The sequence below is a fragment of the Ictalurus furcatus genome, chromosome 26 (assembly GCF_023375685.1).
Source record: "Ictalurus furcatus strain D&B chromosome 26, Billie_1.0, whole genome shotgun sequence".
In the NCBI taxonomy this organism is placed as follows: Eukaryota; Metazoa; Chordata; class Actinopteri; order Siluriformes; family Ictaluridae; genus Ictalurus; species Ictalurus furcatus.
In genome coordinates, this window is record NC_071280.1 from 7,581,392 (window position 1) to 7,600,289 (window position 18,898).

Sequence of the window (18,898 nt, forward strand, 5' to 3'; positions counted from 1 at the left end):
GTTTTGTGCGCACACTAAAGCGTATACGTTTCTGATTTGTTCCTTTTAGATTTTCTTTGTTTTAGGTTAGATTTCTTCCAGAGTTATGGACAAGGTGCTATGGTGTTCTGGTTTGCCTCATTTGTTCGTCACAACAGACGTCCATTTTGATGTCACGTTTATTTCCATCACGAGGAAGGCAGCATTCTCCTCATGTGGTACGCTGTGCAGAGTGTTTCCGAGCGTCGAGTCCCAGGTAGTCGAGTTCAGCTCGTCAAATCAGTATTATCGCATATGTAAATAAAGTTTATTTAAGGAAAAAAAACAAAAAAAAACAAATGGCAAATCTCCATCGTCGAATCCAAACCCGTTTGTTTGACTGTGGAGGAAAGAGGGTGTTAAATAAAGCATGTTTTTAACAAAAATGACCAAAAGTATGACTAATTTTTATTTTTAGTAATGTTCTCCGTTTATATCCTGGTGTTCAGTTTGGATTTTCATGGTCGGTTGCTCTGATTTTCTTCATGAGAACCAGTAATAAATTCAACGATCTCAGATTGTATCGGTTGTATGCCAGTCCATACAGGAGTTCATGGAGGGTTTTTTTTTTGCTTTTTTTTGCTGCGCCATTTTTTCAAAAATGCAACTTCCAATGCAACTTGTGCGCTTTTTTTCCCCCCCCCCTTTTTTTTTTCTTTCGGAAAACTACTTAAATTGGTGAAATTGCAATAGCACAAACCTGTTCTGCACGCTCTTTCGCAGTGATGTTTGTTGCTGAATGAGATCGTTTAGCTGTACTCATGTTCTGCGCACGTGAATCGAAGAGGGCTTCGGATGAATACTCGTTGCGATCACGTCACACGACTAGTCTCGGCCCAAATCTGTGGAAAATCGGCGGTAATTTTGAAAAGTCGCAAGCCCCTCCGAATATTGCGGATTCCGCTTGATTTCTACAGTTGTGAAATCCTGGGGGAACTGATATGCCCACATGAAGGTAAATGTAGCATTGCGTCACGCTCGTTTCCGGTTACGTACCCTGCCTTGCATGAGTATTCACCCTTCTTTCATTTTTTTCCACTTTTTGTGCTGGGTTTTCCATTGTAACGGACTTTATTGTGTATTTTTACCTTCTGATTTACAAAATATGTCTAACAAGGGCTCTCAAGTGGCGCAACAAAAAAGCGAGTTCGAATCGTGATGATAGACACCCATGATTGGCCAGCGTTAATGAGCTTGTGTATGTGGAAGAGGGCAGATAGTGCTTTCCTCTGAGTAGGTTTCGTTGGCCTGTGACCAGATCGAAAAGATGCACTGGGATGGATTCACGTGTTTATATCGCCTATGATGGTATACACCATCGCTGGTTGGTGGCGGTCATATGATTGGGGAGGTGGGTGGGGATTGGCAGAATGGGGCAAAAAATTCTGACATTTATAGCTGTAAAATAGTTTTTTACCGTGACACAAGCAAAAAAAAAAAAGTAGACATTTGTTGGTTGCATAAGTTTTTATTTCTATTCATTACTTGGTAGAACTTGGTACAACAGCAAAGGTGGCTGTAATGAAGTCTTTTTGGAATTGGGAATTAGCTTAGCACATTCGGATCCAGATATTTTTGGTCATTCTTTTTGCCAAAATTGCTCAAGCTCTGTCAGATTGATGTCTCGACTGGCACTCGGCCGTTCTAACACATTCAGGTTGTTCGTTTTGAATCAATCCAGTGTTGCTTTTTCAATGCGCTTAGGGTAACTGTCCTGTTGGGAGGTGAAATTGAATTTAATCGTTGGCTCAATGGGGGGGAATATTTACATAAACACAACTTTGTAAATAATCGTGCAAACTATATTGATTTTTCCCCGATATTATGGGCTGTTTTCAATTTGAATTTCAGTTCCAGGCTGCAAAATGTGGAAAAGTTGAAAGGGGGGGCGGGGGGGGGGTTTCGGTACATATTTGCGTACATATTTAAGGCACTGTATGTAGTATGATGCCTTTTGTGTCTCTTTACTAAGACTCCATTCTTATCTGGCTTTGGGAGGGGATTTATCTCTGATCCTGGACCAGCTGCTGGATTCTGGACTCTCGCTATGGTGCCACGGGGATTGCCTTTTTAGGAGACACCTGATCACAGCAACACAAAGAAGGCTTGGTGATAAGAGCCTGCTGTGTGTGTGTGTGTGTGTGTGTGTGTGTGTGTGTGTGAGAGAGAGAGAGAGATGAATATGGCCCTGGTGATAAGGAAGAGTGACTGGGAGGGGACAGAGGAGAGGGTATTTGCTGGTTTTTGGTCAAGCTGTTCTCTGTAGAGCTTTTGGACACTGAGGTAGTGAAGCCCAATCTGAAACATTACTAAACCAATGAGATAAGGCACGGAAACGTCTCCTGTAGGGCCCCGTCAAACATCTAGCCAAGAACACCAGCTACTACTTGGGCCTGAAGATATTTTTTGTAGATGGTTTGGGTTTGAATAAAAGTGTCTGATGGAGAAATTCCAGGCTGCAATGCTCCTGGGTGCGGTAGGAGATTCCCTGGGATACCGCAAAGGCCGCTGGGAAGGCTGCACATCGGGGTCTCAGATACAGAAAGAGCTCTCGGCTCTTGGGGGACTGGCAGCCCTTAAACTGGATCCAGAAAACTGGCCTTTGAGTGATGGAGCTCTGATGCACATGACCACAGCGGAGGCTCTTGTTACAGGTAAGGATGCTAGAAAGGTCAAATTGATAGTAGAAAGAAAACTTGATTTTCAGGGTATATGTAAGGAACATATCTCATAACTACGTATCTTTTTTTACTAATAGTTTCACTGGACTTGTGTAGTAGTTACTAAGTAACATGTTTTATGATGAATAGCTCAATAATAAGCCAGGATTCAAAATTCAGGGTTAAAACGTTATAGACGAGGAATACTAACCTTTATGTTCAGACGGAATGATTTACCTAGATCTGCCGGCTGTTACATTTCACACTTACAACACTTGACAGGTTTAATCTGACTTTAGATTCTGTATTGCCATTGCTTTTAACAATAAAGGTTTCCCGATGGAGAATGTATTGTTCGTAGTCTTTTCAACAGGAGCTACAGTGATGTGGTTTGAGGATTTCGTTTCATGTTCATACTAATGCATTTTAAATCTGGCCTTGATATTTCATCACTTTTAAATGAGAAAATTCACGTGCTGACCCTTTCTTAGGATTAGGATTAGGGAAACCGCTTGATTTTAGTTTCGGAAGAAGGAAATAAGTTGCTTAATAGTAAATGTGTATGGTTTGTTGGAGATCATCGATAGAGTCTGGGATTGTTTCTCTAGATTTCCCACATATAGCAAGTCTCAGCGTAGTCTTTCCACGTCACATAACCCATCGTTATCCTGACTCGGGCAGACATTTGATCTCATAAACAGTTGATGATATTCACACACCCTGCTCCCTGTTATCACCCTCTTACCAATACGAGAATGGAATTTGAATTTGTCCTCTTGTTTCATCTGTACATCTGTATGCAGCAATGCGTAACTTAAGTTAAAGATAACCCTGCCATCTTTAATACCTTAAAACCCTCAAGTCTGAATCCATCGACCTGTAATCATACGACGCCTAAACTCCGGTTGTCTTCGGCCACCGAGCTGAGAATAGAACTTAAACGTGATACTCACTGGCCACTGGACTAGTATCGTCAGTGGGTCATTCCAAGTGTGCTGTGGTTTATCTAACAGGAAAGAGGACAAACTCTGCGATTAGGTCCCTGTTTATTCAAATTTCAGTACTACTGAGAAAAATCAGTAGGCTCAAACTCACAGTCAAACCGTACTCTTCTTTGCACCGAGTATGGTTAAGGGCAGGAGGTTACCTACATAATAAGCCCTTAATAATGTCTTATGTAATTAGAACCCAATAATAATCACATCCACAGCAGTTTACATCAGCAGCCACTAAGGGAATCCCTAAGCCTGCTGGAGTTAAATATGAGCTCTGTTTTAGGGATGTGGACAGATGGAATAGAGGGTGTGTGGCTACTGTTGAGCCCCACTAATGTCCGGAAAGTATCCCTACCCAACTGTCTCATACACACAGTTAAATTTAGCCTGACACACTGCTGGTCAGTTGCCTGGAATGCCAAGCATGATCATACCACATACAGAGATGTTCACTGTTCTGATGTGTGACATCATTTAGCAAAAAGTGGGGAAAATGTCACAAACTGTATAACCGACTATGCTGCATCGTGTTGTTTTGCCGAGATTTCTGGTGTCTGGAAGACTTGTACAGAGAGGTTGTGCGGCTCTTTGTGGCAGCCATGGTGTCCCTTCAAGGCCGAACTCCTGACCCCAGCACAGTAGAATCTTGTGCCCACCTCAAACCCAACAACTTCCTGCTGGCCTGGCACACGCCGTTTAATGAAAAAGGTACTCCTTCATCCATAGCAGTGATCCAGTCCTGTACCGGATCTGCTAATTACTCGGTGTGTATTTATTATTATCATCTGACGTGACAATATGTGTATTTACCAATGCTGACAGGTTCTGGCTTTGGAGCCGCCACGAAGGCTATGTGTGTGGGCATGCGCTACTGGCAGTCTGAAAGACTTGAAAACCTGGTGGAAGTGAGCATCGAAATAGGCCGGATGACCCACAACCACCCCATAGGTATCACGTGGTCCTCATGCCACAGCAAGTCATAGAATCCTCAATAGCAAAGAAAACAACTTCCAATGGTATGGTCCAGTCATTCATTATCGAAGGTCTTCAGTGTTCCCTTTAAAGCCACGCCCCCAAAACACATGCATACAAGCTGCCTAGGTTAGAATGCCTCAATGCCAGAGCAAGATGGAGAGCTTTCTGAATACACCAGAAGTGTGATTGACAGGCAAGGCTAGATGCTTCCTGATTGGTGGGATGCAACACAGACCAGAGATTTAAAGATTTTTTATTAACATTTTCTGGATTGTGATGAAAACGTCACAACCTTCAAGAATGTTGCAAAATGGCATCTTACCTCTTATGTTCTGTTTATTACTAAGCAAGGTCTGCTCCAGGTCACTGCTTTTAGATTTTATTTTTAAAAACCTGGTTCTCTACATGTGATTTTTGATTTAGAAGAGTGTAGAAGTCCCGTGGGGGCCACGGTGGCTAAGAGCATGTTGGCCTCTGGGGTCGGGGGGTCGAATCCCGCTTCTTCCCTGTGTGTGCGGAGCTTGCATGTTCTCCCCGTGCTTTGGGGTTTCCTCCGGGTTCTCCAGTTTCCTCCTCCAGTCCAAAGACATGTATTGTAGGCTGATTGGCATTTCCAAATTCCGTGCCATAGTGTGTGAATGTGTGTGATACTGTGCCCTGCGTTGGGTTTTCCCCTGCCTCGAGTTCCTTGGGATAGGCTCCAGGCTCCCCGCGACCCTGTGTAGAATAAGCGGTACAGAAAATAGATGGATGGATAGATGTCCTGTTGATGTACATTAAATATCGGTGTTGTTCGAAGCAATTTTTTGGGAAACTCAAAAAAAATAAAAAATGTTAACCCGAGGCCCTGACTCTCTGTGGTCATTAAAAATCCCAGTACACTTGTAGTAAAAGAGTAGGGGTATAACCCTGGTGTCCTGGCGAAATTCCCCCATTGGCCCTTCTTTATCAGCTACATCACTCTCTCCTCTCCACTAACGCTGGTGTATGGTGGGTGTTCTGTCGCACTATGGCTGCCGTCACATCATCCAGGTGGATGCTACACACTAATGGTGGTTGAGGAGATCCCCCCCAATACTATGTAAAGCTCTTTGAGTGTCTAGAAAAGCGCTATATAAATGTAACCGTAACTAACTAACTAACTATACAGGCAGCAATGTGATCATTAATGTACAGTCATTAATGACTGGGTGTTTTAGTGTCATGTTGGGATTTTATTAAACTATTTGCTACCATTGAAATTCTGAATACCATTCTTCTATTACTACAATGACACAAATTCATGTGAATAAAACATCAAATGAAAATCAGAGGGAAATATCAGAAAGTAGGTGATATACACTTAGAGAGTCATTAATGAGGGCTAGTTAGAACAGGACTGGCATGGATGCTAAGACTCTTGTTTCGTGTGCAGGCTTTTTGGGATCTCTTTGTACTGCCCTGTTTGCCTCGTATGCAGTCCAAGGCAAGCCGGTGGTGAGCTGGGGCCGTGATCTCATGAAGGTGATACCCAAGGCTGAAGATTACTGCAGGAAGACTATACGCCACATGGCAGGTTAGGAACCTAAGAACAATGTGTGACAATGCATGTAATAAAATGACACACAATGTATGAACTTTAAGTTAGGTGGCTCATTATGTATGGATGTGCATACTTTTTGTCAAGAAGTCTTTCAGAACACCTGGCCACCTTAATAGGAACGCCTGTACACGATGTGGTCTGCTATTGTAGCCAATCTGCCTCGAGGTTCGGCGTGTCGTGTGTTCTGAGATGCTTTTCTTCTCAACACAGTTGTAAAGAGAACTTATTTGAGTTTGAGCTTGAATCAGTGTCGACATTGTCCTCTGACCTGACGAGGCATTCCACCTGCGGATCTGCCGCTCGTTGGACATTTCTTCGTTTTCGCATCAACTCCGTAGATTGTGGTGCATGAAAATCCCAAGAGATCAGCACTTTCTGAAATACTCAATCCAGCCTCAACCATGCTCCAGTCAAAGTTACTGAGATTACAGTACATCTCCCCCCTTTCTGATGTTTGATGTGAACGTTGACTGAATCTCTTAACGTGTATCTGCATGATTTTGTGCAGGTGCTGCCACATGATTGGCTGATTGGAGAACTGCGTGAATGAACAGGGATACAGGTGTTCCTATTAAAGTGGCTTGTGTAGGAGTGTATGAACATTAGAGGTCTGCGGAAAGGACTGCAGGGTAATCGGACTTGACTTGGTATTTTATCGACAGTGTGTAATCCTTAAGGTTACCTTAATGCTTCCAGGTTTAAGCATGTAATAGAATCAGAGCAACTTTCCTAAACCCTGCTCACTCTGTGAATCATTTCTGTTTACAGAATACCAGGAGAAATGGTTTTACTTTGAAGCCAAGTGGCAGTTCTATTTGCAGGAGAGAGGGATTGAGGAGGAGGGACAGAACAAGCCTCTTTTTCCTCATTCATATGACGCAGATGAGACAGATAAGGTTAGAACGAAATATTTTTAATTGCATCGTAATTTACTTAAATTTTATGTTGTTATCCAACATTTATTGTAGAATCTACATGCATAGGTTTGGACTAGAAGTTGGTAGGGACAAATGGGTGGAGTGGAATGGGTTAGGTTGGTCTTTGAGATTTTGTCCTGTCCCTATCTATCCAGTTTAATGTAATAAATATAATACACAGTGGGGGGAAATAAGTATTGAACACGGCAACATTTTTGTCAGTAAATATATTTCCAATGAGGTTATGCACATGAAATTTTCACCAGACATCAGTATTAACTCAAGAAATCTGGAAAAATAAAGAATTCACAACATTAAAGTCCATAAATGAAGTTATGTGTAATAAAGCAGAATGACAGGAAAGAAGTATTGAACACATTAACTTAAACTTATTTAATACTTAATGGAGAAGTCTTTGTTTGTAATGACAGCTTCAAGACTCTTCCTTCTAAACGTATTGTCTTTAAATCTTGTTCAGTTTGATTCGAGTCAGGTGATTGACTGGGCCATTCTGACACCATGATTTTTTTTCTCTGAAACCAATTGAGAGTTTCCTTTGCTGTATGCTTTGCATTGTTGTCCTGCTGGAAGCTCCACCCACGTCTCATCTTCATCATCCTGGTGGATGGCAGCAGATTCTTCTCACGAACCTCCCGGTAAATGGCTCCATTCATCGTTCCTTCAATTATATGAAGTCTGCCAGTACCATGTGATGAAAAACAGCCCCACACCATGATGCTTCACCTCCACACTTCACTGTTGGTATAGTGTTTTTAGGGTGATGTGCAGTGCCATTTCTTCTCCAAACATGGTGTGTAGTATGACAGCCAAAAAGTTCAATTTTGCTCTCGTCTGACCAGACTACACTCTCCCAGTATTTCATAGGCTTGTCCACATGAGTTGTAGCAAACTTTAAATGAGCTGCGACATGCCTTTTCTTTAGTAATGGAGTCTTGCGGGGTGAGCGTGAGCTGTGGAGTGCACTGACTATTGTTTTCTCTGTGACGATGGCACCTGCTGCCTCCAAATGTTTCTGGAGCGCTTTCCCAGAGGTCCTTGGCTTTTGGGCTACTCCTCTGACTATTCTTTTGACTCCCTGGTCAGAAATCTTGCAAGGAGCTCCTGCACGTGGCCGGGTTGATGACGGAGTGATGTTGCGGATAATGGCCCCAATGGTGCTTACTGGAGGATTCACAAGTTTGGAAATACATCTGTCCAATTCCATCAATATGCTTCACAACAATAAGGTTGTAAAGGTCTTGGGAGAGCTCTTTACACATCTCATGATGGGTAAAAACCCATCATGAGATGTTTCTTGTGTGACACCTTGGTAACGAAAAGCCTTTTTATAGACACACACACACCCATGGGCAAAGCCACTAGCAAACAAAAAGCTGGACATACCAGTAGAGATCAGTAATTGTACACAGTAATTACAGTTCTGGAAGCACAAAGGTAGATGTTCTAACCCAGCTATGTACAGTATGTAGGTTTGTCTATGACAATGTATCACTTTAAACATTAAACAAACACAGGTGATTTATTTAAAGTAAATAAAGAAGACATCTAAATATGATTGGGGATGAATATGAATGATTACGAAAATAAAGAACAAACTAGGGTGTGGTGGTGCAGCAGGTAGTGTTGCTGCCTTTTAGCTCCAAGAGACTCGGTTTGATCCTGAGCTCAGGTTACTGTCTGTGTGGAGTTTCGCATGTTCTCCCCAAGTCTGCATGGAGAGTACTGCATGCCAGGTGGATGAAACTTCAGTCTCTCCCTAGGTCAATCCAGGGCGTATTCCCACTTGGGGCTCATTGTTCCCGGGATAGGCTCCGAATCCACGGTGACGCTTACTGAAGATGAATGAATGAATGGACAAGCTAACTAACCATTCGAACTAACTAAATACATTTCTAATGTAGCTGTGATGCCCATAGACACAGTCAACTACAATATAAATTAGACTTTATCTTTGTTTATACCCAAGTAGCTTATCTACTGTCAGCAAAATCACCAGCATTAAAAATAGTCGTCGTATCATTAGTTGTCAGTAACGGTACTTACAGTATGCTCTCTCTCTCTCAGGTGTACAAGAGCTGGAGCTCAGAAGGCAGAGGAGGACATAGGGGCCACGACGCACCCATGATTGCCTATGATGCTCTGCTAGCTGCAGGCTCAGACTGGGGCGAGCTGTGCAAACGGGCCATGTTTCACGGAGGTGAAGTGTCAATATTAACCCAAAACCAAATTAATTACAAAAAAAAAGTGTATGTAATATAATTATGCACATTTGTTGTTTTGGGCCCAAATGACAACACTGATATAAGATCAGCACAAATTCCATCCTGTGATCATTTTTATGTCAATGTAAACATTATTAGATGATTTGTGTAATAAATTAGTTAAACCATCAGCATTACAGTGGTGCTTGCAGACATATTTTCTACATGTCAGCACAAATATGACCTAAAACAACATCAGATTTTTTCAAAGGTCCTAAAAGTAGATAAAGAGAACCCAATTAAACAAATGAGACAAAAAATATAATACTTGTTCATTTATTTATTGAGGGAAATGATCCACTATTACATATCTGTGAGTGGCAAAAGTATGTGAACCTTTGCTTTCAGTATCTGGTGTGACCTCCTTGTGCAGAAACTAAAAGTTTCTGGTAACTGTTGATCAGTCCTGCACATCAGCTTGGAGGAATTTTAGCCCATTCCTCAGTACAGAACAGCTTCAACTCTGGGATGTTGGTGGGTTTCCTCACATGAACTGCTTGCTTCAGGTCCTTCCACAACATTTCTATTGGATTAAAGTCAGGACTTTTACTTGGTCATTCCAAAACATTAACTTTATTCTTCTTTAAACATTCTTTGGTAGAACGACTTGTGTGATTAGGGCCGTTGTCTTGCTGCATGATCCACTTTCTCTTGAGATTCAGTTCATGAACGGATGTCCTGACATTTTCCTGATATTCTTGACAATTTGCTGGTATTATTCAAAATGTATTGTTCCATCAATGATGGAAAGTCGTCCTGGTCCAGATGCAGCAAAACAGGCCCAAACCATGATACTACCACCATGTTTCCCAGATAGGATAAGGTTCTTATGCTGGAAAGCAGTGTTTTCCTTTCTCTAAACATAACACTTCTCATTTAAATAACAATTCTGTTTTGGTTTCATCCATCCACAAAACTTTTTTCCAACAGCCTTCTGGCTTGTCCACATGATTGTTAGCAAACTGCAGACAGCACCAGTGTTCTTTTTGGAGAGCAGTGGCTTTCTCCTTGCAACCCTGCCATGCACACCATTGTTGTTCAGTGTTCTCCTGATGGTGCACTCATGAACATTAACATTTGCCAATGTGAGAGAGGCCTTCAGTTGCTTAGAAGTTACCCTGGGTTCCTTTGTGACCTCGCGGACTATTACACGTCTTGCTCTTAGAGTGATCTTTGTTGGTCAAACACTCCTGGGGAGGGAACAATGGTCTTAAATTTCCTCCATTTCTACACAATCTGTCTGACTGTGCATTGGTGGAGTCCAAACTCTTAAGAGATGGTTTTGTAAACTTTTCCAGCCTGATGAGCATCAACAACTCTTTTTCTGCGGTCCTCAGAAATCTCCTTTGTTTGTGCCATGATACACTTCCACAAACATGAGTTGTGAAGATCGGACTCTGATAGATTCCTGTTCTTTAAATAAAACACAGCGCTCACTCACACCTGATTGTCATCCCACTGATTGAAAACACCTGACTCTTATTTCACCTTCAAATTTAACTACTAATCCTAGATGTTCACATACTTTTGCCGCTCACAGATATGTAATAGTGGATCATTTTCCTCACTAAATAAATGACTAAGTATAACATTTTTTTTTGTCTCATTTGTTTAATTGTGTACTCTTTTAGGACTTGTGTGAAAATCTGAAGATGTTTTGGGTCATAAATATGCAGAAATATAGAAAATTCTAAAGGGTTCACAAACTTTCAAGCAGCACCGTATGCTGTAGACGTAAAGATGGTATAGAAGTATAGACATCTTAACACTAACATTAATGATTGCACTGTTCTAGGGGAGAGCAGTGCTACAGGTCTGATTGCTGGCTGTCTCTACGGGCTACTTTATGGACTGAACCAAGTGCCTTCAGGACTCTACCAAGACCTGGACAAGAGGGAGAAACTAGAAGAGCTTGGAGCCAAACTGTACCAAATGGCAGCTACAGAGAAGAAACACTCTGCTCCTCAGCTCCTTGTTCACGCAGGGAGTTCACACGGTTCCTAAGCAGCACAGCTACACTCCCCTCCTGTACCTGTTCTCAGCAGTTTATTCTCTCTGACACCACCACCAGAAGGATTGCTCTTTCTACTAAGAATATATGCAAATTAATTGGTCTATATTATTGCAGTTTTAATGACAAATGATGTGTAACTTGCAAAAGAAAACCCTTATGATTATTTGCCCCAAGTAACTTTTATGTAGTTTGGCCAGGAGCTTTGCCAATTCATGATCATTGATCAAATTATAGTAAAAAGTACTGCATGTGTGCATGTTCTGGTGCTTGTATATTATGTAAATTAAAAGACCTTAAACAGACCTGAATTTGTAAGAATTTGATTTAAAAAAAACAAAAACATATTCCTAATTGCAGTAGCATTAAACTATACAAATTGTATTCTAGTACTTGTTTAAACTTCTGACCTTTTACACTACATGATATGATGTAATGTTCTTGGGCATTTGTGCAATGTAATGCTTTTAAATCATTTGTATTCCACCAATCTCTGAAGATTTCCCGGAGAAGACTAAGGTCCTTATGGGCAATAATTGAACATCAAAAATGATGATGTGAAACCTAAAAATTCTCTAAAAATCATCTAAATCTCCTCTAGCCCCATTATGTCCCTGCTATAAACCTATCCCTTATTTATCTCGAATGCACAAAGCAGCTTTAAAACAGAGGCTTTGATTCTTAGAGAATAACCAAATCCCCATTCCTGCCTTGCTTTTGCTATGTGAAGGCCTCTGTACAAAGAAGACTATTACAGATACTCTATTGAGGATCTCTGAGTAGGATGAGAAGGACTCTCCTCTGAGAAGGACTCTTATTTCATGTAGAGCAGAACAGGAAATGCCTCAAGGAGTCACTGTACCAAAGACCAACATAGCAATAAATGGCAGGACACTTAAACAGCCAGTCTTGGAACGTTCAAAAGTGATCCGAGAGATTCTGGACACTTTACAGCAGTATATAACCCAGGAGATGCCAAGGCAGGGTCTAGATACCCAGAAGAGGCCAGTAAAAATAATGCCATGATTAGGAATACCAAGAAAGCAGCAGTTCATCAACCTACCAACCACTTCCCATCCATCCATCTTCTATACCTTCTATAGCACTTATCCTTTTCAGGGTCATGGGGAAACCTGGAGCCTATCCCAGGGAGCAACGGGCACAAGGCGGGGTACACCCTGGATAGAGTGCCAATCCATCGCAGGGCACACAATTACACACACACCCATTCATACACTTTGGACATGCCAATAAGGCTAAAATGCATGTCTTTGGACTGGGGGAAGAAACCGGAGTACCCGGAGGAAACCCCTGCAGCACGGGGAGAACATGCAAACATGCGCACACACAGGGCCACAGCGGGAATCGAACCCCCAACCCCAGGTCAGCCTTAACCCATAGAAGGGAAGTTGGCACTTTGAATTTAAAAAACAGTCCACAGAATCAAGGAAGTGGACAAACCCATTAGTGATACAAGGCAAGAATTTGAGGGAGGGAGGTTCAGGGTGCGAGACATGATTGCCAAATTTGCAGCTGTTGAGCAGAATAAGAAGGAGTTTGAGACTAGAGACTTGTTCAGACAGGTTAACTCGGGTCCTATTTTGTCTGATATGATGAAGAGGCTTGAGGATCTGTCAAACCTGTAAAAAAAAGAAGCGATTTAATTGAGTATAAATAGCAAGACTGTACAGATGAGTCTAACCCGATGGGGATGAAGAAAGTGACTAAACCAAAGAAAGCTCAAGATTTATTGATCTTTCACAAGCAAGAGATGCCGGTGATGGTTAAATATACCAGTTCAAAGATACACAGCGGCAGTAGTCCTAAGGAACTGCGAAGTCCTTTGGCAATAGAAAGAGGTTCCTTGTGCGGCTTACTCAAAGCTGAACAAAACTAGCAAGCAGTCTCTGTTTACCTCTGACTCAGCAGACAGTGAGATGTAGAAGAGTCAAGATGATTTCCTTCCTTGATTTGTTGGTGGACTCCCAATCTGAGCCTGAATATGTACTTCTAGTGATGGAGAACCCACAAAAGTGGAATCTAGTTATAGTCTTACCTCACCCTGATATTTGGGAATGGGCCTGTTCAACAAGAGTGAGTTTGGAACATTCACTGGAGCTACATCCTCATAAGAAGGGTACAGAGGTGCCATGCTCTGACCAAGCAGGTTTACAAACTATGAAGCCGCTTACTTCTGAGATTCAGCATAAAATGCACCAGGAGATATTTCAGAATGATATAGCAGAGTTCGTTCGATACAAAGATCAGCATTCACCAATTGGACCTCTAGTGGTTGTCACAAAAGACCTGTACTTACATATAATGATGGAGATTCATCAGGTGATTGTGAAAAAGATGCCCTTATGATGTGTCTCAAAAGTCCTATACTTCAGTTGAAATCAAGCTTCTCTGAACCTAGGATCATATTCACCAGAGCAGAGCATGACTTCCAACAACTGTCTTTCATCAGAAGTACTGGTAGGTACTGACCCATGAGAACTGACAGTCAGAGTCTGGAGCCCATGACCTCTTCTACATCATTATTCACTCTAATAAACCAATAAACAGCACAACACTTGAGTTCTGTGACAACCATATGTCATAACACACATCTCAAAATGTAACCTCATGGACAGCAAAATCCTGCCACGATTCAGCAAGTCATGCTAGCAATGGCAATGCGCAAGACATCGCTGTTCCCTCAGGAAAATGTATACTAAACAAAGTGATTCCAGAAGGCAATTCATGCAGCCAGAAGACATCAAACAGACAACTTTCACAAATGATGAAGGATGAGCAAAATTTACTATCACCAATGGAGTGCCCAAAATACACAACATTTAATTATAGTGATCCCTCAGTGATGAGAACTTATACACCCAAGACTGTTAGATTCACTATACTTTCAACTTCTGATCCCTCAACATGCATTCAGCACTTCTGAACTGCTCATGTATTAGTCAGCGTCAGTAAAGAGTGAGGAAGTTATTCTATACGTTAGCCAGCATGGGGTCAACAAGCAAGATATACCCTATATGGCCAAAAGTACTGTATGTGGACACCTAACCATCACATCTACAGTATATCTGGTTCTTCTTCAAACTGTTGCCACAACATTGGAAGCACACAATTGTGAAGAATGTCTTCGTATACTGTAGATTTATAATTTCACTTCACTGGAACTAAGATCCAAACCTGTTCTAGCGTGACAATGCCCCTGTGCACAATGCGAGTTACTTGAAGACATGGTTTGCCAAGATCGCAGTGGAAGAACTCGAGTGTCTAGCACAGAGCCCTGACCTCAACCCCTCTGAACACCTTTGAACTGAAACTGAACTGGAACACCAACTGCACCCCAAGGCTTTTCACCCGACAGGCGAGGTGTCCACAAACTTTTGGCCGTATAGTGTACAAAATCAGATGTGCCAATATGTATAGTTTATCTGTATCATCCTTTGCTATGGGAGACACTTAAGAAAAATACAAATTTCTGCTTTGTCAGCTAAACACTAGTCAAACGTGAATTCAATTCACCGAAGGGGAAAGGATGTTGTCTGTTGACCTGTGAATTCATAAACCTTGTTCTTGTGAGCCAATAGAAAATAAGAGGGTGAATGTTTTTTATTTTTGTTTATTTTTTTGTTCAGTATGTATTGGATAGGTTCTATTTCGTAGATGTAATCCTACTGTGCATGTAGAAGTACTGAGGCAACCATCAAAGTTATAGTGTAGAGCAAAACAAATGGAATGTCACCTTTAACTTATGTTATTTAAATTGGAGCAATAATATTTGGTTTGATGATCAAATACATTATGCGGGATTATACATTTATATATATATATATATATATATATTCAGCGAAATTCTTAACATGTGTAAATATTTGTATTAACAGAAATACATTGAACAACTGAGACATAAACTGAACAAGTTTCACAGACGTTTGATGAACAGAAATGGAATAATGAGTCCCTGAACAAAGGGGAGGGGGGTTCAATATTAAAAGTAACAGTCAGTATGTGGTGTCCTCCAGCTGCTTTAAGTACTACAGTGCATCTCATCCTCATGGACTGCACCAGATTTGTCAGTTCTTGCTGTGAGATGTTCCTCCACTCTTCCACCAAGTCATCTGCAAGTTCTCCATCGCGTCTGGAGGGACACACGGTTACATGTAATTTTCCACTGCGAGGACGATCAGCTGTCCTTCCTGTCTCCCTGTAGCACTGTCTTAGGCGTCTTACATTACAGACATTGCAGTTTATTGCTCTGGACACATCTGCAGTCCTCATGCCTCCATGAGCAGGCCTATGGCATAGAACCCTAGGCATCTTCTACTGTTTTTCAGAGTCAGTAGAAAGGTCTCTTTAGTTAGTTAGTTACATTTATGAAGCGCTTTTCTAGACACTCAAAGTCTGGGTATGGGGGAAATCTCCTCAATCACCACCAGTGTGTAGCATCCACCTGGATGATGAGACGGCAACCATAGTGCACCAGAACACCCACCACACTCCAGCTATTGGTGGAGAGGAGAGGAGAGTGATGTAGCTAATTTAGTGTCCTAAGTTATTGTAACTGTTCGTGTCTTAAGGACTGTTCCACAGGTGCATGTGCAATAATCGTTTATGCTTCCCTGAACAAGCGTGAAAAACATTGTTTAAACCCTTTCCAATACAGATTTGTAAAGCTTATTTAGGTTTTACAAAATTATCTTTAAATTATAGTCTCCTGAAAAAGGGATGTTTCTTTTTTTGCTGAGTATATATACATATATACATATTATTCATATATACTGGACATGAATGAATGCAGTTAAAGATATACAGGGGAAGCAGAGCTTTTCACACGGTGACCATGTATACTCTTGCAAAACATTAAACATTAAACTTCACTGTCCTAATATTTGTGGAGGGCACCGTAAGCACCCTGCTCCACCTGCCCATGTGTTTCTAACAGAAATCCTTAACAATGAACCGCACTTTAGAGCTTTGACTCCAGCTATTGTATTTAATTATGCACAGTAAATAAAGTGAGGTAATGGAAATTCCAGTGGGAGGTTCTGTAACATGAGCAACACACCTGGTTCACAAGGGAGTGGTATAGCTCTTCAAAGGGAAAAAAAAGAAAAAAGAAGCTATTGTTTACGTACATCATTGTCTGTAGCAGATAGAAGTCCATCACTGTTGATTAAAACATTTCTTTATGATTTACGTGTCATTATAGATATATACTATACTATATACTATATATATATATATATTTAAATCCTCAAGGTTAAGCCTCTATACCTCAGTCTGTTTGTTCTTTATGCGATTAACGAGAGAACTGTTTGTTGAAACACACCTGGCCCAGTTTTCCCACAGCAAGATAATAAATCCTAACCCTGTCTTTTTCAATAGCATGTCAGTAACAGTGAATTGGAAATAGCATGATGTCACTGAGCTCAAATTCTGCCGATATTTCAAATCGGCACAATTTCGAGAGAAACTGATTTACCCATGTGAGTTTTAACCATGGATTATTCTCTACAACACACTGTGCTAGGAGAAGGTGTAACTACGTGAGGAAAACTAAAAAGGGTCTACGCTGTAAATGCTTTGCTTTTGACCTATATATGTGTATTAAATACATGCTGAAATAATCCTCACAATACCACACTTTGCATCAGTTTATTATTAATGAATACAGATTGTGGGTGACAGAATGACTAAGGGAGGGGGATATACAGGTATGACTAAAATATCATGTCACAGTACTTCAGTATTATATTATATATATATGGTGGGCAGAACTTGTCCTATACGTCACGGCTGTGAAGCTGTTTATTAAATACTAACTCTACAATCCTTGTCAAGTTACTGTACCAGCACCTTTCTGTCCAAAGCTCTACACACAGGCCTACACGTATATCTAGTAGTTGTGTGGTGTGGGATAATCCTACTTATCCTAATTACTGGGAGAATGGAGGTGTAGAAAACATCATGTGCAATGAGAGAGTGAGTCAGTGGCGGATATACGTAGATGTATCACAGTGGGCAGAATAAATATCAAGCACTTTTCTCACCAGTGAAACTGAGTGTGTAATTTAGTTTGTTTTTTTAAAAAAAAAAAAACAAGTAGGATTTGATCTTCCAGGTTTACTCAGTTGAGTACAGTCATTTAAAAACATCCAAATACAAAGCAGTATTAAAACTAGAAAAAATAGATTTTAGAATTCATTTAGAAATTGACCTACATGTAGTTCATTAGCATTCAGTATTACTGAATAACTATGGTAACAAGCTCCATAAAAACATGTTAAATTACCTCAGTAAATAGATGAACACACACATACACACACACACACACACAATAAACAAAGGTGTGTCTACTGCACAACTCAGTGGAATTTGTATTATTGCTTAAATAGTTTGTTATTCAGTGTATTATGGTTTATTTATGATCATATTATGGCTTATTTATATTCTTTATATTATATACGTTATATTTAAATATGAACTTATTGATTTTCAGAATAAAATGATTGACAAAAACAAACAACGGTTTGGTGTTTTGTCACAGATGAATCCTATTTTAGTCTAGGAAAAGACTTCATCTGTTTCCTGGAAACTGACCCGGATCCCAGTTAATCTGATAAGGCTTATCTCCAGGAATACATTTTGTCAGACTTGTGTGAACCATGAAATATTAGAAATGTTTTTTTTTTTCCCCACTAAAGTGTTAAATTCCAAAAGGCCATGAAGAATTTACACCTAACAGTCAATTGTTAAGCGTTACCTAAGATCTTAAGTATTGTAGAGAAATTCTTGTCAGATTACCAGCATCAAGCAGGTGGCTGGATGTTTCCATTATGATCACTAGACCACCTCAGTTGTAATAATTACAGAAAACTCCGCACCTCCTCAAATCCTTCAGCACTTCCTAAAGCCCTAAAGATACACTTTTCCTCTTTATGTTGGACGTGAAATGATCGTGCTGAGGGATATACAGTCGTCTGGACTAATGGATATGACACTAATCTACTTTCAGCCTGTTTCCACAACAGCAGAGGGATGAGAGAGAAGAGGACGAGGACAGAGCATGATTGGAACAGCAGGGTGCATACACCAGGCTCATCATACATGTGGAAATGGAGAAGAAATACAAATGTTAGTGAAAAGATGTAGTTATTTAACCTACAAATCCACGATGGTATGAATTCAAAGATAAGATCATGTAGCTAGCGAAAATAATTGATAGGCTTTATAAATTCTGAGAGGTAAAGTTTCCTGTCATGCCAGGCTGTGGGCTTTGGCTACTTGGTCCCATCCATCACTAAAACATGTATTTAAAGTCCCCATGAAGTCAAAATGGAAGTTTTGTAGCTTTTAGTATGAACACGTCATGCCTTAAGTTTATCTATAAGCTAGTGTGCACCAAAACAACCACAAAATTCACATTTAGAAGATAAATGCATTCAA

General features: G+C 40.7%; 1 protein-coding gene across 1 annotated transcript; it reads left to right on the forward strand.

Moving 5' to 3' along the window:
• Positions 1-1,923: 1,923 nt before the first annotated feature.
• adprhl1 (ADP-ribosylhydrolase like 1) lies at positions 1,924-11,830 on the forward strand. The gene is made up of 7 exons (XM_053615008.1): positions 1,924-2,672; positions 4,217-4,381; positions 4,496-4,621; positions 6,063-6,203; positions 6,999-7,126; positions 9,233-9,365; positions 11,225-11,830. Exons 1-7 carry the CDS (start codon positions 2,459-2,461, stop codon positions 11,431-11,433), a joined length of 1,116 nt encoding a protein of 371 aa, XP_053470983.1. The 5' UTR covers positions 1,924-2,458; the 3' UTR covers positions 11,434-11,830.
• The last annotated feature ends 7,068 nt before the right edge of the window (positions 11,831-18,898 follow it).